Source organism: Natator depressus, chromosome 9, assembly GCF_965152275.1.
Source record: "Natator depressus isolate rNatDep1 chromosome 9, rNatDep2.hap1, whole genome shotgun sequence".
NCBI lineage: Eukaryota > Metazoa > Chordata > Testudines > Cheloniidae > Natator > Natator depressus.
Genome location: NC_134242.1, coordinates 24,110,052 through 24,131,524, shown reverse-complemented (window position 1 = coordinate 24,131,524; position 21,473 = coordinate 24,110,052). Strand labels below are relative to the sequence as shown.

The window sequence follows — 21,473 nt, the reverse complement described above, 5'->3', positions numbered from 1 at the left end:
ACCTCAAAAGGTATTGTGAAGCTTGACCTTTGTAAAATGCTTTGAGATCCTCCACTGAAAAGCAGCAGGTGAGTCCAAGCTTTACAAATAACCTCAAAACTACTTTTCTATATTAACTTCAGTGTTATGTGGGCTTTCTTAGTATGGGTGTTAGCCACAGAGCTTCTGTTTCTAGAAGCTAAGCTCTTAAAATAACAAGAGCTTAGCTCTTAACATGCACTCACTCATGATCACACTGTAATTTCACAAAGGAAGGTAGCCTTCTTACTGTACAAACTGGTTTGCATGCTGACCTTGCAACACCTTTGTCTGAAGGGACCGGCTCAGGAGCTATACAGAGATATGTGCTAAACAAGACCTTCATTCAGAGCCTTTTCTTTTCAGTAGTTTCAAATCTCACCATTCCCATATTTTGAAAAAATGAAAATGTAAACACAAAGTTTCAGGCAAATGACTAAACTAGATAATGCAGTTGGGAAAAGTATCTTCAAGGATGAAAGTATTTTTCGCTTCACTAACTTGTTTTCCTAATTATTAAGAAGTCAGTAAAAAATGTATGTTTAAAAACTTAGGTCCGTATGCTTCCATGGCTTGTGCCCTGGAAAGTGTAGTAACATGCTATGATGCTTGCCTCCAAGTTCTGTGCATAAACTAAAATCTCCTATGTAGTATTCTGACATACAAAACTGTGGACAATCTGGAAAAGATCTACCAACTCCAGAAAGAGGGCATAATCTGAGGAAGTCTTTGAGTGGGTGGGACAAATCCAGAGTATTAGCTCTGGAAAAATAAAGAAAGGGTCCTGTCTTGTTCCTGTAAAAGTAATTGTCAAATCTCCTATACACTTAAAAGATCATGCCCTAAATCACTGCAGAAATCTGATAAATTGATGCTGCTTTGACTTAACTTGCTGTTAGCAAAAACCCTGCGCCTTGGTGTTGCCAAACATAAATGTTTCTGAGGGTGTCTGAGCATACAGAGACCATCTGTAAATGGTGTGTGAAGTGATGGGAAACTGAACTCCGACACCAAGGGATTTAGAAAAGTTTGCTGTATGTTTTCATATGTCATGGCCCCTTGCTGCAGTTTCTGCCCAACAGCTCCTGTAGTAGAGCCCTGCTACATAGCATCCCCCAAAGTTTAGCTATGGGTTTTTAATCTTTTCAGTAGGTGTTTCTGGCGACACCCACTACTAACATTGTTTCCACCTGACTTGATGGCACAATATCTATTTAGTAACACAGCTCAGTTTGATAGTCATGTTCTGGGAATCTTAGCCCTTTCTGCACCTTTTTATTACAAGTAGGAGCATGTAGCTCAAAAAGTTGCTTTATCTTCAGATTCTCTAGGATAACTCTGTTTCCCCCGGAAAGCAATAGGAGGAGGAAGAAACCTGAGCATCTCCTCTCATAGTTTCTTCTGCAGCATCCAGATCAAGCAGATGGGATTGGAGAAAGGATCCTGAGAACATACACATGCACGTCCCCACCATCCATGTGATTAATCCGACTTTTTTGGGCCTCCGTGGCAGGAATAAGGTGGCCAACTTTCTAATTTGTGGAAACCAGACACTGAGTGCCAGAAGCTCCCCTGCCCTCTGCCCCACCTCTTCCCCCTAATGCCCCACCCCTGCTCTGCCTCTTCCCTCAAGGCCCTCCCCACCCCCATCATTTGCTGCTCTCTCCACCTCCTTCCCCCTGACAGCTGAGTGGTAGAGGGGTGACTGGGGCAGCATGGGGGAGGGAGAACTGCGTTGGGACGGTGACTGGGGCAAGATGGGAGAGGGAGAGCTGCACTCCGGGGGTGAAGGGGTGACTGGGGCAGAACAGGACGCAGCACACCAGCGGGGAGGCACAAAGCAGGGTAAGAAGGGGATCCGGGCAGTGAGCCCAGCCACTGGCATCGATCCTCAAAAGCCCTGCCCTTCAGGATCCCTCCCCGAGGTGCCAGCCACCGGTACCTCTTTCTACAAGAGCAAGGAAGTTCCCGAGTGCTGCTCCAGCAGCAGCTGCTCTTCCTGCCCTCCCAGCGGCACAAAGGAAGCCAATTGTGGTCGGTTACTGAGGTAACTGGACTTTTGGTGTCCGGTCAGTAGTACGGACTGGACACTGTCAGGTCCCCTTTTTGACCAGACTTTCTGGTCAAAACCCAGACACCTGGCAACCCTAGGCAGGAGGGGTCTTTTGTGAGCCTTGCTGCCATTGGCTGTACCTACCATTTATCTCGTAGGCTGGGGTAGAAGCTTTGGAAAAGAAATAATGAGCATTCTCTTTTGCTGGGATAGACAGTAGAAGTACATTGAGTTAGGATAGAAGCATTCCACAGAGTGATTCTTTCTTGGCTCCTGACTCACCTTTCTTCACCACACCCAGATCTACAGAGCCCCAGTTGTGTAGATTTGAATTTCAGAGGGCCATAAGAGGGAAGGAAGTAAGCAGCACATCTGCTGCTCCCCCTTCTCCTTCTGCAGCATTCTCCCAAGTTGCACCCACTTTAGCTTCCCTCCATGACTGTAAGATCAGCTTAATGTGGTGCTTTGTGTTTTGGGAAATTATACATGTCATTCTGCAAATATCCAAATGTCAAGGAGATTTTATTTTTATCAGAAGGATGCATGTTGAAGCCTGAACCCTTCTACTTCTTTTTTTTTTTTTTAAATAGGAACATTTGAGGCTAAAACTGAGAAGCTTCCTCTCTGACTCCAATATAGAAATGAAGTGCACATACTGAGTATTCCATTACTTAGATGTCAAAATCATTAATTACAGCAGTCTGATACAGTTTACCATTTGAAAGAATTAATTAAAACACACTTGCTATTGCCAAGGGCATGAAACATGTAAATAGAAATGAGATCATATCTTCATGGTGGTCATGGTTTCTCTTTGTATGCTGTGTAGCCTCTGAAAGTGCTGTGTGATCCTGCACTGTGCCAGGCTGTATCTCCTTAAATTATATGTCTGTCTACAGAAAGATAGATACTCTGGGCCAAATTCTTACCTGAGTTACGCTCTGTCAACCCCACTGAAATGAGTGGGAATTGTGCATGCTTCTCTAAGTGCAGTTTGACCGTACGTGTTATTTATAGTTTACATATAAAATATGCTATTCCAAACAGATTAGATAATTTCTGTGTTGGGAGTTTTTACAAAAATAAACTGAGCTGTGTAGTTAGTTCAGTCTGACACAAATGCAGACATGGCAGCATATTCCATATTCTGCATGTTGTAAAGCTCTTGTTTTGTTAGTCAAAGTATAGTGTAGTTACAAAGACTACAGGCTTGATCCTGTGTAACATTTTGGACACTCAGCACTCCATAAATATGTAATAATAATTATAATGAAGATTTGTGTTTCATTTATGCTACAGATGGGATACCCTTATAATCCACTCTTTAATATGCTACTCTCAAATGAAGTCAGCCCCCAGCTCATGAAGATAAATCCCTTAGTTTTAATACAGCAATGACATAGAATAGTTTATCTCTCTGCATTTAAAATATATATTTTCAAATTACAGTCTGAGTTTAGTTATTTAATCTAAAAATGACCTACACAATTTTGGGGCCCAATCCTGTATTTTCCTCTGCGTCCAGAACTCTCACTAAAGTAACTAGGCATCTGGGTGTACAAGGAGTGAAGGATTGAGCCCTTGTCTAAAAAAAATATTAATTACACTACAGTGGCTTCTATGTTGTATTACTTACCTCATTATAATTCACTGTAACCGGGTAGTTAATTACCTGCAGGTAAATGGAATTCTGGTGCTATCAAGTCCCTTGAAGTTGATGGACACATAGCCAGGCCTTCTGCTGAAACCCACTAATCAAATATATGCATGTGACTCACCATAGAAACATCTCAACCAATGGCACCAACATATTGAACTAATCTGTCATGTTCTGGCACACGCACGAAGTATAGCAACAAAAATGACAGCATGGTAACGGCTGTGCACAAAAGCAAAATTAGAAACATGTTGTTTACAAAACCATATATAAAATATACGAGATAAAGATATCCTAAGAAAAATGCAGAAAAGACCAAATTGCTTGTATATTATAGTAATAGTACTTCTATAATGTTTTCCTCTTTAAAATGCTGTACAAATATTAATTAATGTCTTTAGCCCCAATTCTTCAATGAGCTCAGTGCAGGCTCATGCCTGTGCCACATGGTGCTCCGTTACAGTAAAAGGGGCTCTACCTGGTGCAGAGATCTACCCACATGGAACCTCATTGACTTCAGAGGGGCTCCACACAGATCCACATGGAGCTCATTGCAGGATTGGGCCCTTAGATTTGATCAGATCATTCATGGTGTGAAATCCTAGCCCCACTGACGTCAATAGGAATTTTGCCATTGACTTCACTGGGGCCAAGGATTTCATCCATGGGGTTTGTGTCTCCTAAACCAGTGGTTATCAACCAGGGGTATGCTCACGCAGAGGTCTTCCCGAGGTACATCAGCTCATCTAGATATTGCCTAGTTTTACAACAAGCTACATAAAAAACACTAGCGAAGTCAGTACAAACTAAAATTTAATACAATGATTTGTTTATACTGCTCTATATACTATACACTGAAATGTAAGTACAATATTTATATTCCAATTGATTTGTTTTTATAATTATATGGTAAAAATGAGAAAGTCAGCAATTTTTCAGTAATAGTGTTCTGTGACACTTTTGTATTTTTATGTCTGATTTTTGTAAGCAAGTAGTTTTTAAGTGAGTTGAAACTTGGGGGTATGCAAGACCAATCCGACTCCTGAAAGGGGCATAGTAGTCTGGAAAGGTTGAGAGCCACTGTCCTAAACCATGAGGACTGAGGTCATGTTACATTTCTTCAGTTTTAAGAGAATAGTACCCATCTCTCTCTCGCACACGTATACATCTAAGCACATATTTTATTCACATATAAATAGCTATTTGGGGACCTAATCCTACATTCTTTGCAAACCCTAAACTCCCATTGGCTACAGTGGGAATTTGTGGTGTAATATAGGATGGGGCCTTTATATTTATTTAATGGTGTCCAAACTGGGGAAGTAGTTTTTTCCAAACTGGACACCATTAAATTAGGCTTGAATAAAGACTGGGAGTGGGTGGGTCATTACACAAAGTAAAAACTATTTCCCCATGCTAATTCTCCCCCCCCCCCACTGTTATTCACACCTTCTTGTCAACTGTTTGAAATGGGTCATCCTGATTATCACTACAAAAGTTTTTTTTTCTCCTGCTGTTAATAGCCCACCTTAATTGATTGGTCTCTTATAGTTGGTATGGCAACACCCATTTTTTCATGTTCTCTGTGTATATATATCTTCCTACTGTATTTTCCACTGCATGCATCCGATGAGGTGGGTTTTAGCCCACGAAAGTTTATGCCCAAATATATGTGTTGGTCTCTAAGGTGCCACAAGTACTCCTCGTTTTTTTCAATGTAAATAGTATCACTCCCTCTCCACTTCTGCATTCCCCATTTCCCCTGGCCCCTTGCTTTTTGTCCTTCCAGATCTGACACTCATTGTAAGCTACAGGCAGAAGCGGACTCTTTTCTCAGGAAATTATGTCCAGCGTGGGTGGGTGGATGTGTGTGTGTTAATTACAGGATCATTACTTTATGGGAGCCTTCCAGTTCTGCTCTCTGTGTTTTACTGGGTGGGTGGTTGGTTGGTTTGTTTGCTTAAAGTGCAGCTCTGATTACAGTGAAAGGGGAGGGGAGGACTAAAACATGATGATTTGTTCAGTATGTGACCGAAAACGGAGTCTTTCCGTGCATACGTCTCTCCCTGTCTGTCTCCAGAACAAAGTGACCCTTCAGTCAGCTCCTGTGGGGCTTTCAGCCGCACAGAGAGTACAGAATGCGAGCTATACAAACAAACAGGAGCGTTCTCTCTCTCTCTCCCTGTTTCGCTCACACACGCTAGAGGGAGGAGTGTGGATTCCTGGTACGGAGAGGTGCAGATCCGATCTCTTGCCTCTTCATAGCTCCTCCCAGAGTCGTGCAGCTGCCTGGCAAGTGCTTTCCGGAAGCAATATTTAAACAGCTACAGTGTAACATGTGAGAAGCAGGGGGATCTGGAGGGCCGTGGCGCTGCGGCTCCTGAGGGCGGAATGGGTGGTTTGTCACGTACAGATCGGCGGGCGGGAAGGCTCTGAGAGCCAGATGAGCTTCACACGCTGCAAAGCGCAAGCGGAAGAAGGCGGCTGTCGCTCTCCCCAGAGCACTAGCTCAGCCGAGCCCCTGCAGCCAAGTATCGACTCCGCTGCTGACAGAACCCAAGGCACGGTCTCCTGCTTCATCTTCCTCCCTCTCACCCCGGGCGCTGCTGCTGGCTCTCGGGTAAGCCACGGAGCAGCTTCAGGGCTGCGCTGTGGCAGGAGGGTCAGGTATTGTGAAAACAAATGATCGGAGGGAAAGTAAATGTCTGATTGAAACAGGCGGGCGGTAAAATCCTTATCCCCAGCCTCAGAGTCTTGTTTTAAAAGTGCCTTGAAACTAATCCTGAATGCGGGGGCCTCCCTCTAACTGAGCTAGGGGTTGGCCGGTCCGTGCGTGTTTGCGAGAGGGTGACAGAAGTGGTGTGGTTGGCAGGTCAAAGCTTGGGGAGGATCCGCACTGTTTGTGTTGCCACGCTGATTGTGGGGCTCGCTGCCTGGGAGGCAGAAAGTCCCCAGGTGGCCAGTCCAACCGTGTCTTTGGCTGGTTTGTTTGTTCGGGCGGCTGGGGAGTTGCTTCCCCAGCAAAGCGAAGGGCAGTAGGTTTCTATGATGGCGATTCCTAATTGTCAGGGGCTTAGTTTGCAACCCATGAGACCTGTCTCCGTGCTGAAACATGGCACGTAAGGTCTCAACGTAGAGCTACTTGAGTTCAACATTATTTCAAGATAATATTGGTCATTTTGTAATGTTAGAAAGGTGCCTAAATATAGATCGCTACAGATTGTAATGCTTATTATTCCCATTGGTTTCTGTTTTTATAGACATGTTGAAGAACTCAGTTCTATAAATCGAAACAAACTGTTCTTTTAAAAATATAACACAGACCCAGAAAGTAGTCGAGTGAGCAATAGCACTATTGAAATAGCATTAAAGATACAGCTGAAAATGTCTTTAAGTCCCCCAGTTGTTCCCCGGCAGCATAAGGCTCACTGAACCACTTACATACCACACAGGCTGCTAGACATGGGTGTAGCAGAATGCAACTTCCATAACTCTGGATCCTCTTGTATTTGAGGGTTTAAACCTAAGTCAGATGGACCTTTGAAGTTATTTGAAGCTTTAAGGTGGTGTTTTATGGTTCAAGTAGAGAACTGATTGGAAGAGTAAAAATGTGATCCAGCTGAACTTGTAGTTGGCAAACTGGTAGAGTCACCTTTCAAAGTAACCCTAAGAACTTAAAATCATAGGACACACCAACATTTACCTAATTTTATTTTATTTTTCCTGACAGTCCTGATAACACTATACTCAATTTAATGTGAAATGTTTGTGAATAAATACAGTACTTTACTGTAAAAGTATGCAACCAAAACTAGATCATTTTGTAGAACAGACCTTCAGCATGGAAACAATAATTGGATTGTATTTGGGTTTTCAGAGGTTTTACTTCAGAATAATCAGTTACTCTCACTTGAATGTATATTTTCATTAAATCATAAACTTTGATGTACTAAACAGTAGGTTTTTAGGCTACCTGTGGTGAGTTTGAATAGTTTTTAATTAAATGTAATCAAATATCAAACTCTTGGCTAATAAATCAGTATTTTGTCTTCCAGTAACCCACTAGAAATGTAATTATGTATTTGCATTTTGGAAACATTTGGTTTTTCCCTCTTGTAAATCATTGACATTTCCATTTTTTTATAAATGTTTCCCTTATTCCTGAGAAATTCACACTCCTTGATGTCCTTTCCTGAGCAGTGCAGTAGGCAAGCGAGCTTGTTGGTGTGTCACACAAGGGTGATTGAGTGCAGTACGTATGTATGAGTCAGACTGAGAGAGAGTATATGGGCATGTGGGACTGTGTGAGGCTGTATCTGGGCATAAAATGGGAGTGTCTAGGCGTGTATGAGACTGTGGTGTGTATGTGTGGTGGGAGGGAGTGGTGGGTAAGTATTTGCAGTACTGCTTAAAGATTAAGGGTGAAATCCTGGCCCCTATTGAAGTTAATGGGAGCTTTGCCATTGACTTTAATGAGGTCACGATTTCAACCCTAGAATTAAAAGTGTGTGTATGTGGGCATTTGAGACTGTATGAGAGCAAATGTATCTGCATGGGGAGTGAGAAGACGTGTGTCAGAGAGAGAGAAAAAATGAGAGCGTGTTAAAAGTGGTGGGGACATATTACATTGTATGTGTGAGAGTGAATCTCTGGATGGGTCTGTGTGTATATGAGAGAGAAGGAACAGTGCAATGCTTGCTTCTATACAATATGATGAGCCAAAGCCCTTTTTAGTAATATGCATCAGGATGGGAAGAAGGGCACGCTCGCAGCGAGGCCTGTGTTTTTTGGTTGCACTTTTTCCCTCCCCTTCTTATCTATGCACTCCCTATCTGTGGCCCCACAAAGTCGTGGGACCTCCTTGTCAACGTCCTCCTAGCCCTGGCCAAAATGGCCAGCTCCAAAACCAGGGAGAGGAGGTTGGCTGACAGGATTTCCTGCGACTGTGGGGCCTATTTCCACTCCTCAGTCCGTTCGCGCATCCGGGCAGAGTTCCTCTGGGCAGCGTCCGCTGGTTCCCTTGACACCTTTGAGGAGCAGTGGGCGCTGTCCGGGGTTGTCTGCTCGGTGTCCCCGTCAGGTTCCCTTCATTTAGCCCTGTGACCTGACTCCCGTTCCTGTTGTCTTTAGTTGTCCCCCGCAATCCATTCTCCCTGCCCTCTCCAGGGACTGTGTGAATGTCTGAATGTGTCTCTGAGACTGTGTGTGAGAAGACTGCAAGTGTGTGGTTGGGATTAATTAGTCTCACTTTAGTTGGTTTCATGCTTTACATGCCTGGGGGCTACCCACAAACACAGAAAGAGGAGGAGTTTGCTGTTGCTGGCCTGAAATTCTCTCCAGGAGTGATCTTGTTTGTGTCAGCCTTGAACAATTAGAGAGATTAACTGTCCTGTTTTCCCTTCTGCCCTAGCTTGGCTCTTGTGAGGCTCTGGGAGTTTGAAAGTGATTTGGAAAGAGCAGAGTCCGTGTCGGATGGATGTTGAACTGGAGCCAGCCTGTGTTGTGCAGCAGGCCCACTGTCCAGGGATGAAGTGCCCTCCTTCAGAAGACTTCCCCCCACAGATAGGGCTGTCTGATAAGATCCCACCAGTAAAGCCTTGCTTCAAGAAGAAGCAGCAAGTGCAGAAGAGGCTGGACACAGAAACTCTCAGGGCTTTGCGGCCAATCTTCACCAGTTTGCTGGGAGCTGGGAACCTGGATGGGGTCTTTGTGCACAGAGGCCAAAGTGGAGGTCATAGCAATTTATGTGAACCCGTTGTGAAAAAGGCCCTAGGACTCAGTGCTCCTTGTCCCCAGCCGGGCAGCAATGTGGCTGTGCTGATGCCAGGAGCTTCAGATGTGCAAGGTCAAATCCCAGAGACTCATCCTCCCCCTGGTCACCCTGAGCAGGAGATTCAGTCTGGGGTTCAGGGCTTCCCATCCGAAACCAATCCTGGGACTGCTGCTGATTCCACTAATGAATCATTCCAGCATCACCCCTTTCACTCAGTCTCAAGTGATGCTGCAGCCTGTCCAGTGTGCCCAGACAAGATACTCGAAGGCTACACATCTGGATTATTCCAGGAGAATAGCTGCTTGATGCAGTACAATTTGAACCCAAATGATGAATTCAATGCTGGGCTCTTCCAGGACAAAAGCGAGGAGGCTTCACTCGATCTTGTGTTCGAACTTTTGAACCAGCTGCAATATCACACCCACCAGGAGGATGAGATAGAGATCTGTGTGGATTTTCTGCAGGGCAATTGTATTTATGGCAGTGACTGTCCCAAACATCATACTGTGTTGCCATATCACTGGCAGATCAGGAGGACTGCTACTCAGACCTGGCAAAGTGTGACCAATGACTCTCAGGAGCATCTGGAAAGACTCTACTGCAACCCAGACAATGACAGGATCAAAGTGAAGTACCGGTAGGTAATTGCATTCACTTACTAGCAAAACCAAGTGCACGCAGCTAAACTGCAATTAAGAAAAATAAAACTCAATGCTGTTTCCCATACATATGGGGAACAGATTGGTATTTTTTTTTCAGATTTTAAAATATGCCAGTATTTGCTGAAATGTATGTTAATATTGCCTGTAGTCCCCCTGTAGTGAGCTAACTGGGTCCTGTGCAGAGTACCATTTTTTGTCATTTATAGGCTGAGTGTTAAAGTTCCAACACTAGTAATGTTCCACTCTCTTCCAGAGAAACACCACTACCAAACCCCTTAAATTATTCCTTCCCTCCCGAATACACTCTTGTCTTCTCTGTATCTGACTTGTAAGAATGTGAATTTTTCAGGAAAGGGTCTGTCTTTGTCTTTTACAGAATGCAGCACATTGTCAGTGCTAGCCCAGTGATAAATAATCATACCAGGGAACAGCATATGTTTAAGTGAATTTTAGGTTGGGAGAAAAAGAATGGTGATGATCTACTTGTTCAAAATCTGTCTATAATCCCAAACTCAGTCCACAGTACTGGAACATCTGAATGCCTCTGCTAATATGATCAAGGTGATACTTATCAGACTTGAATGAAACAGCCACCTGACATGAATGGGGTCATTTCATACCTCTCCGAAGGTCCATAGCCCATTGAAGTCAATAGTGCCCATTGGAGTTATTGGCAATACTCCCTTTTTAGTCAATAGGCACTGACCAAATCTAAGAATTTAATTTTATGCCTGTTTGCAGGCTGAGTAAGACTGACAAACATGGATTTATATCTAGAAGGTTTTCATGCCAGAGGGACTAGAAAGTTGAAAAATGAAAGCTTATATTCTATAGTAACTAACGTGGTCAACAGAGAATCTTGGTATGGCTTGTATTGTTCAACATTGGCTCTTCAACTCCTGAATTCAAACTTGTCTCTGCATTAGAAACCGCTCACTTCTAGCTATTTAAAGAGGACAACAGAATGACTGAAAGCACTGCTGCATTATAAGTGATTCAGACCGAAATAATGCTCAGTTAATGTGAATCCAGGTTAACCACATACATTCCACGTACATTTTTCATTAGTACATTCCAAGCAACTTTTCAAATTAAACAATTGGTCTGTTCAATTTAGGAATGGTGTTAATTTCACCAGCATAGAATGTTTGGTGATAACTTAGCTATTTGAATGTGAACATTCTTATTCAAAACTTTTAAAAGTGCTATTCTCCAACTGTAGGAATTTCACCTAGGAATATCATACTGCATATTAGAAGTCATAGTTTCCTCTATTGCAGGGGTCTCAAACACGCGGCCCACGGGCCACATGCGGCCCGCGGAGCTATTTGCTGTGGCCTGCAAAGCTCCCTGCGGGGGGGGACCCCCCCCCCCCGTTATTTTCTGCAGCCGCCAAGCTCCCCTCCCCCACTGCCCCCCCAGCACACCTCGTCCCCGCTCCTCTACCTATCTCCAGGTGCTTCCCACTGCCAAACAGCTGTTTGGTGGCACTTAGTGGTTTCCAGGAGGGAGGGGGGAGGAGCGGGGAGCCACGTGCTCAGGGGAGGAGGCGGGGCAGGGGCGGGGATTTGGGGAAGGGGTTGGAATGGGAGCAGGGAAGGGCTGGGGCCAGGGACAGTGGGGGGGCAGTGTCAGTGATGTGGCCCTTCGGGCCAATGTACTAGTCTTCATGCGGCCCTCCTGGTAATTTGAGTTTGAGATCCCTGCTCTATAGACAGTTTATTGTTCTCTGAAAATCAAAGACAAGAGGATAAATATTTTTCAGATTCAGTTCTCACTTTGGTCTTGATCCCACTCCCACTGAAATGAATGGCAAAATTCCTATTTACTTCTATATTGCAGGATCAGGACACAGGCTGTTAGAAATAAGTGATGGAAAAGATCTATTAGATTATCAAGTCTGTACCCCTGTAAATGCAAGATGTAGGCCAGGTCTACACTAAAAAGTTAAGTTGACCCAACTACATCACTTAGGGGTGTGAAAAATCCACCCCCCTGAGCAGTGTATTAAGCCGACTTAGCCCCCAGTGTACACAGTGCTATGTTTACAGAAGAATTCTTCTGTGACCTAACTACTACTACTACTCAGGGAGCTGGATTACCTGTGCTGAAGGGAGAACAGTGAGTGCGTACACTGAAACGTTACAGCAGCACAGCTGCGTAGCGTTTCAAGTGTAGACACTTCTCGAGTGGAGGACTGAGATATGGAAATGAAACTATACTTGCATGAGTCCTACTGGAAAGTAAGTCTGCTGCATTAAATATTTCTCTCTCGTGCCTCAAATGAAGGCCATTGTAGAGAACTCATAAACGCAAAGCTCAAAGTGTTGGAGAGATGCGGAAGGAAATCTGTTGCATATTGTAGTTTCTCATATCTTTTCTTATTTTCCTATTGCTATCTTTTATGCCCTGCCTAAGAAGCCTGCAGTGCCACTTATTCTGATGATAGAGTGCAGAACTACCCTTTTGTCCACATACATAGAATAAACCTTGAGTTTAGTCTCTAGTATCTGCATCTCTGTAAGTTTTTCTCACACACACACACACTTTGAAGAGTGGCATTCGTTCTTCCTGAATGTTTCAGGGTCAGAAACGTTTCTGTTTCAGTTACAATGCTGAGCTTGCCTTTTAGATACCAGAGGCCCAAACCATTGCCCAGTGAAGTCAGTGGGAGTCTTTCCATTGACTTTACTGAGCACTGGATTAGCCTCTAAGGCCCTAGCCTCATCAATTATAACTTCTCACCCTTTTACTGAGAACACCCTGGAAAATAATGCCAGCACCTAGGTAGTTCATAACCTGCATTGAAAATTAAAGCAAGGTAGAGAAAAAGAAATGCAATTATATATTTTAGGGAATAATCTAGAACTCATGAAATGGAATGAAGTCTCAGGAAAAAAATGCCTTTTTCCTCAAAAAAACGTAATATGCAATCAGATAGAATCCACTATATTTTAATTTTACAGTGTTGTGGTGTACATTTTTTTTTCCAGGTAGTTTAAATTGTATATAACTGGCTATGAAAATTGCAAATAAATCAGCCAAAAAAAAAAAAAGAGAGCGAGAGTCTGGAAATAAGAAAAACAGATCTAAGTAACTAAAATCTGAGCTCAGCTAATAACAAAGTTCCTTGTTAAGTTTTCCTTTTTAAAAAAAAAAAAAAAAATCCCTCATAAATTCCATTGCTATACACATGAGATGGCTAGTCTAAATCAGTGTCAGGAATGAATAATTAAAAAAAAAAATTTCAAAACCCCTTCACAGCCACTTTAACCCTCCCACTTTCCGATTGTAAAACTGGCAGAATAGTGCCGTCCCCTTTTACGCTTATGATGCTAATTTCCAGTCTGGTGAGTATTTTGGCATCTTGGTACATGGAGTTTCTGTCTGTCTAAACTAGTCAGAAAGAAATTTATCAGGATTATTGTCAAACACATTATGATCTGTTGCCATGAGTAAAGTTAGAGAGGCAGCGTAATCCCGGAAAATCCAGAAATGCTGGGTCAGAACTGCTCTGAAAGTTCTATAGCCAGCTAGGGACTTGCTGAAGTACAGAGACAGATCTTTGAACATCCAGAATTGGATCAGTTTTAAACAACAGCCTCTCAGTGGGTATTGTCCATTTCAGTTTTTGGGGGGATAAAAGAGGAGGTAGCATATTGAGAGTATAAATAAGTTTAATACTTTTTAGTTGCTAAACTTCCTCACCAAGCTGCTGATCCTGTAGTCTTTACCTCAGTCTCTCCATTGACTTCAGTGGAGATCTTGGCCTTAGTCAATATTACAGAATCAGGCCCCAGAATAAGGCTTAATGTACACTAGCAATTTGCAACATCCTGTACCCTTTCTATTAAAAGATTTATGTTGTTGTGGACTCAAGATCTAGCAAATGCTGTACATCCAACTATTTAGTTCCTTGAGGGATCTACCTTGGAAGATAATTATCAGCATGAGCCTAGACACAGAACTTACTCAGCATTGTGACTTCTAGTTTTGTACAATGAATCTGAAAAAGACTTTTTAGGGGTTGAAGTGTAGGAGGAAGCTCTCTCTGACAAACAGTATCTCTTTATGTCCGAGACACCTCCTAATCCTTTGGATATGGATTGTTCGGGGTCAATATGAGTCTTCATGGAGTTCACTTGTGGTCACTTCAACCTGACTTTTCCTGTATTCCAAAAGCAATGTTGTGTTTCCTGGCAACAAGATGCAGATAGCGGCATGTTGAACCTTGCTGAGAGGTTCACAAACAAGCTAGAGCAGCTCATGGTTCACATGGTTACCACATTATTTGGCTAAAGCTATTAATCTCTTGTGGTCAGACTAGCTTTACAGGCCTATCTATGCAGATTGCATAAAACAAGGAAATGTCTGTTCAGCAGTTTGCATGTCCAAGAAAGGCCAAGCAGAAACCAGCCTCACTAGTAACCAGCGAGTGGTAGTTGTTTATTTTTCCCCTTGTTTTGTACATAGTTTACATGGCATAGTTACTCATTATTACACTCTGTATCCATAATATTTTCATTATGCAGAGCTTCAAGAAAGTTCATGGTTCTGGGCCGTTGGCTCAATGAGGGTTTAAGATCTAAATTAAAATTATTGTATTCTTTAGGTATATATTTATATGGATCTTTCTCCTTATCTGTTATGTTACTCCTCTAAATACACATTCAGTTGTTGGACTTTACCTAAGGGAATGCAATCTTAAAATAGGAAATGTAATGCACCTTGTTTAAATAGCTCATTGTAATGAGGATGCCTTAGATCTTCAGTTACTGCAATTTGGCCTCCAACTGAATATATAATTTCATCATAAATGGGATCTCTCTCTTTTTCTCTCTCTCAAATCTTCAATGTGTTTGGAAACAAATAACTCTAAGGTACTTGGGAATATGAACTTCAGCAGATTCAAAAATTCGGAAGCACTTAGTCTTCTTCCTCATACATGCAAGGAGAAGCCCTAGAGAATGTCCAGATGCAGACTGTGTATTTGGGAGAACAATGCCAACTACCACTTTCCAGTGTGAAAGTGCCCAGGCTATGATATTTTAGGATACTCTTCAGTAAGGGGTAATATTTGGCTGCAAAGTTAAGCTGGGTTTTTTTCAGTGCTGTATAAATTATGCATCTGTTTCTGCAGAAAATAGGAAAAGTTCAAAGGCATTATATTAATCATCTTTTCAAAACGAAATTTATCATTATAAAACCATCATGTAATATTTAGCCAACAAGATCCGTCATTTGACTGAACATCCCAGCCTCTCTGTTTGGAAAGGAGACATCCTTGCATGCAATGGAATTTCTAGCCATCCATTCCATTGTACTTTTCTTTCTTCTTACATTGCATGATACTGTGAAACAAGAACAGCTCATGGTTCTTTTCATTTGTTCATGTGGAGAGAAGCACCCTAAAACTGGACAAATATAAATTAACATACCCCTGACACCTTTTTAAAATGTCATTAGGGTATTTCCATATACTTCTAAAGTCCTTTATAGCCAAATAGAAGCCTTTTTACCCCCTCAGGGACTTCTGACTTCATACCATTTGTTTGGATTGTTAAATTAAGCAAGTTATCTCTCTGATCAGCACAGCTGTTGCAATGTATGAGATAACTCATTATATGTTATTGATAATACCAGGGATGAGAGAACAACTGAAATTTACTGTGTCTTGCCACTTCTTGATATTTCTTGAATATACACAGCTGAATGGATTTGAATTTATTTTTTAAAAATTCTTTGCTATAAAAAAAGCGTGAGAGAGACACTAAGCAAGAAGTGTGTGAAGTGATTTTTAAAATGTGCCTTGTGCTTTATGATAATGCAGTCCAATGAATTCTTATTTTCCCTTTGTTATATTACCATTTACGTATGAAATAAAGCTAATTGGCTTCTAGCTATAAAAATCTGGAGATGTTATAAGGCCTATGTAGAGCTGTCATAGGCATCAGCAGCAATCACTCATTTATTCCCTTTCTCCTTTTGCATCAATAAGCAGATTGGAATTTTGAAAGCAGCTGTCACCTGGCTTCTGGTTTAGGTCAGTCTGTTCCTTGTGTACTTATGGTAATAAAACAATCCTTTCTAAAAGCAAAGATTTATAAGTGTTAAATCAGGTTGCTTGGAAGAATTGTTTATAGGTAATCCAGCGGTCACAATATTGTGTAATTGCCAACCAGTGCAGTTCATTAAGGATGAATAGCAGAAAAGAATTCACTAAAATAGTTTTAGTTGGGGCCTTCATCCTGAAGTCCTCTTTAACTTACACCAAGTAATTATTGAAATCAGTAGGAGTTTGATATGAATATGTACTGTGCAAGCAGACCCTTGCAGCCAAATTTTAAAAAATGGCCTGTGATTTTGGGTATCTCAGTTGAATGCCCAACTTGAGATGGTAAGTTCGCCACCCAAAAACTGAGGCCCCCAGAGTCAGTGGCCTCTTTTGAAAATGTTATTGATTTGTAACTGATCATCAAATACCAATGCACTTGGTACAATTTTTGAAAATTCTATCCATTATCACTTTTAAAAATGAATGTATGACTCTTGAAGCAGTTTAAAAGCCTTGGGGACTAAAGTTCCCTATCCACAGAGCAGCTTTCCCAGTGTCATCCTTCTAATATGCCTCTGTATTGTTTTAGAGAGTTCATATTTAGTAGAGCTGGTTGAAAGCTTTTAGATGGAACAGTTTTCTGTCTAAAAATGCATTTTCATTGAAATCAGAACATTTTTGTGGAAATATTTTGTCTAACCGAATCATTTTGAATTTCTGGTTTTCAGTTTTGTAATTTTGATTCATTTTGTTTTGACTTTTATATTTTAATGATGCATGTATTATATATATGAAATATTATTTTGAAACCAAAAGATTCAAGCATGTTATTAAAGCAAAACATTTCAGTGTTCCTGAATCAAAAAATTTTCAGAATTTTCATTTCATGGAAAGTTTTGAAATAATTTCTTTGAAATGTTGGAATTTCCTATGGAATGGAAATTCCATTTTTCCAACAAGTCCTAATATTTATCAGTGACAGTTTAAATTTTCCCCTTGCCTGGTCAATCCTTGGACACTCTGAGACTATCAACCTGAATACCTACGGTGGTGGTACTTTACCTTATATTGACACCTTTAAACTGCAACCAGTGAGCAGAAACTCCACTACCAAATGACGATTTATACTCTACCACCTGGGACTGTATGGGACTGCATTGCACTGATACCACTAACCTAAGTTTGTATAGAGCACCTGACAACTTTCAGAACTTTGGTTCTACTGAACTGTGTTAGATTCAAACTGGTAATGTAGAAGTGAGTTACCAGTCCTTGAAGGAAGTCCCCCACATTCCCAGCATTTGATTTTTTTTCGTTGGCTTATTAGCAGAGAAATGAAAAAACACCTAATATGTTATAAATCTTGTATTGCTGTGGTTTCTTTTTAATGCCTCTGAATAATACCTATTTGGGTGGCAAAAAAAAAAAAAAAAAAGGGCAGCAGAATGTAGAGAAGATTAGAATACTATTGATCATTCCCTTTTCAGTGACACATCCATAATTACAATAGATTCATTTAAATCCACAGTATAAACTATGAGGCCATCATCCGATATGGTTATAAAATAATTCATGTGATATTTTCCTTGCTTGCTTAGAGCTATAAAAAATTGTGAGAAACTTCTAGGGAAGAATACCGGCATATATAATGATGGGAAAGTGCATCTGATGACCTTTGACCCAGTTATTAAGATTATTTATTCATTATTTTTTCCGTATTCTTATTTGACATTTTTTATAAGTGGTTCATAGACTTCATTTGGTTCAGATACACAAGCCTGAGTTTGAATTTTATGATTCATCAGCTTTCAGTAGAGAATCTGAACAGTCAAAAGTTAATTGGTTTACATTAGCGTATTCCTGGGAGGTGCAAAGAAAAAAATCTGGTAGTTTATTAGGCTGGATAGTACTTTAAGATTATAGCAACACACACACATTAGAACTAAAGTCACCCCATCAGTACAAAGATGCAATCTTATCAAAGTCAATAGGGTTGTACTAGTACCTTGGTGGGCAGAATTTAGCCCATTCTATACCAAATAATAATATGGGTTTTAGATTTATTGGATTTCCAAATGAACAGGTCATAGATCTAAGGCTGATTTGCTTTGGTGAAACCTTGCTTATTTTGTCAACGTATATAGTTACTGTTGCTAGGGTATAAAGAGTCAGGCAAAGGGGGTGTTAATGAAGGGTTCTGTTTTCTAACAGCAAGTAAGCGAGAATTTGTCTCCTTGATTATACTTAACTGCTATATTCTGTTTATTTACTGGGAACACCCCACTTGACCAATGATGATGAATCAAAGCATAGTCATCACAAAGAGGTGGATCAAACACGAGACCAAAGATGCTGGGGACAAGGTGCCCTTTTATTTGGCAGAAACCCATAATTCAGAAGTGCTCTGATGAATGTGTTTCTGTACTCGGGGGGGAAAAAAAGAGCAGTGTAATAAACTCCACCTCTTTTGAGGTAAGTAGACATACAGGGCCAGATTCCGCTCTCAGTACCTTCATTGACTTAAAAAGAAAAGGAGTACTTGTGGCACCTTAGAGACTAACAAATTTATTTGAGCATAAGCTTTCGTGAGCTACAGCTCGCTTCATCGGATGCATTCAGTGGAAAATACAGTGGGGAGATATATATACACAGAGAACATGAAACAATGGGTGTTACCATACACACTGTAACAAGAGGGATCAGGTAAGGTGAGCTATTACCAGCAGGAGAGCAGGGCGGGGGAAACCTTTTGTAGTGATGATCAAGGTGGGCCATTTCCAGCAGTTGACAAGAACGTCTTGGGGGTGGATAATCATTGGGAAATAGTTTTACTTTGTGTAATGACCCATCCACTCCCAGTCTTTATTCAAGCCTAAGTTAATTGTATCCAGTTTGCAAATTAATTCCAATTCAGCAGTCTCTCCTTGGAGTCTGTTTTTGAAGTTTTTTTTTTTATTGAAGAATTGCCACTTTCAGGTCTGTAATCGAGTGACCAAAGAGATTGAAGTGTTCTCCGACTGGTTTTTGAATGTTATAATTCTTGATGTCTGATTTGTGTCCATTTATTCTTTTACGTAGAGACTGTCCAGTTTGACCAATGTACATGGCAGAGGGGCATTGCTGGCACATGATGGCATATATCACATTGGTAGATGTGCAGGTGAATGAGCCTCTGATACTGTGGCTGATGTGATTAGGCCCTATGATGGTGTCTCCTGAATAGATATGTGGACACAGTTGGTAACGGGCTTTGTTGCAAGGATAGGTTCCTGGGTTAGTGGTTCTGTCGTGTGGTTGCTGGTGAGTATTTGCTTCAGGTTGGCGGGCTGTCTGTAAGCAAGGACTGGCCTGTCTCCCAAGATCTGTGAGAGTGATGGGTCGTCCTTCAGGGTAGGTTGTAGATCCTTGATGATGCGTTGGAGAGGTTTTAGTTGGGGGCTGAAGGTGATGGCTAGTGGCGTTCTGTTATTTTCTTTGTTGGGCCTGTCCTGTAGTAGGTAACTTCTGGGTACTCTTCTGGCTCTGTCAGTCTGTTTCTTCACTTCCTTCTTGGTAGCCTATGTGGGAGCAGAATCAGACCTGTTGTTCCAGATTTTCAAAAGGTTGATATAACAGGTTGATATTAAGGTTGATCACCCTTGAACGTGAAGGGTTCTTGCATGTGCATTTATACTACTTGTGCACACGTGAGGGTTTCTGGGTTGAACAGGTACGTGTGCATTCCTGAAGGTACACCCGTTGCATTGACCTTTAAAAACTGGCCCACATTAGTGTTTATTCATGACAAAACTTTGCATTTATTGAGCGCTTTTTCATCTGAGGATCTACAAGTATTTGAAAAAATATTAATTTTTAAATGTTTTGAGTAAAAATATTCAACCAGATTCCTTGGTTCATTTGGCCTGCTTTTTTCCCATTCTGGTGATACAAAGCAGCCATGAGCCCAGCCTGCCGGTCAATCACTCTTGGTTTCTGGCTGGTTTGTGTCACCAGAGTGGTGCAAAGCAACCAGAATATTCCAGTGAATCTTGCCCATAAACTCTACAGACCATATCCTCAGCTGATGTAAATGGAGCTATACCAATTTACACCAGCTGAGGATTTAAATATAAATCTTCAAATGTAAATAGAAGGGACAACTGGGAATTGCACTCCGAAAACCAGTACATCCAGTAATGTTTGGAAGATTTGCATAAATCTGACATCAGCAGTGTCATTATGAGCTACAGTCTCATCTGAGTTACACATGTGTAAATCTGGAGCAAGCCCATTGTAGTTATTGCACATTTACGTCAGTGCAACAATAAACTTTGGCCTTTTACTTCCCTACTTTATGAAGGAATTAAAAAAAAAAAAAAACATTTCAGCTGATGAATGTTTGCAAAGTTTGTGGAAAGTAGTAGTGCTGATTTACAGTCAGAAAGTAAAAGTTTTGCATCGTTGTTGATGAAGGACGTTAAGATTTAGGGGTGAATTTTTCTTGCTGTGACGTGTTTTCTTTCTGAATCTTATTTACTGTATATGATCTGCATGGCTTACAGTCATAGTCATAGCTGAGAGAAGCTATGTGACGTGGTGAGAGGACAGATTAAGCAAAGTACTCACCAAATAATTTCCTGCCCTGCTTGTCACCTACCCTCTTTCATTTTTTAGTTTAAGAATGTTTGAAATAAAGATAAGACCACGAGTGGACATCATGTCTGCCATCTTCAGTGTTAGCAATTGCCTTCATGCAAGATATTGCAGCTGTGGGGGATGCTGTTCATTCTTCTGATAGGGAGCACCCAAAATCCAATCACATGCTCTATTGCTACACTACCAAGACAATGAGAAAAATTCCTTTAAGACTCATTGCAACTAATTGGCTTGATATTTCACAACATTTTGCTAAATGAGACAAAAAAAAAAAGTCATTGCAACACATTATTTGGGGGTGGGAAATACCTCAAAGGGTTTTTGCCTTTTAAAGGAGGGAATGGCTCTGATGGTCAGACCAAAGGACTTAGGAGTCAGGATTCCGGCTCTGTTCTTGACCAGGATCACACAGGATTTCAATGGCAGAGTCAAGTCTCATAACTTCTCTAGCTCACCATTTGCAAAATAAGGGGGATAATAATACTTAACTGTTACTTCCTGTGGGAGTTTTAATTACTCACTTTTGGATATAACTTTCAGATCCTGTGAGCTGATACTGTATAAGTATTTCAGTAAAAGAGGCCTGATTTTCAGAAGAGCTAAGCACCTACAACTTAGCA

The 21,473-nt window shown here is 41.3% G+C and overlaps 1 protein-coding gene across 3 annotated transcripts in view; it reads left to right on the top strand.

The window, feature by feature from the left end:
- TIPARP (TCDD inducible poly(ADP-ribose) polymerase) overlaps positions 1–21,473 on the top strand; it is a 61,317-nt gene that overhangs the window by 18,945 nt on the left and 20,899 nt on the right. Inside the window, exons 1-2 of one of the 3 annotated variants that reach the window (XM_074963729.1) lie at positions 6,058–6,348; positions 9,139–10,138. In XM_074963729.1, coding sequence (XP_074819830.1) covers positions 9,201–10,138 — 938 coding nt within the window. In that variant the 5' untranslated portion in view covers positions 6,058–6,348; positions 9,139–9,200. Of the gene's footprint in view, positions 1–6,057; positions 6,396–9,138; positions 10,139–21,473 lie in introns of those variants that run through there. The other 2 variants (XM_074963730.1, XM_074963728.1) reach the window with 2 other exon arrangements.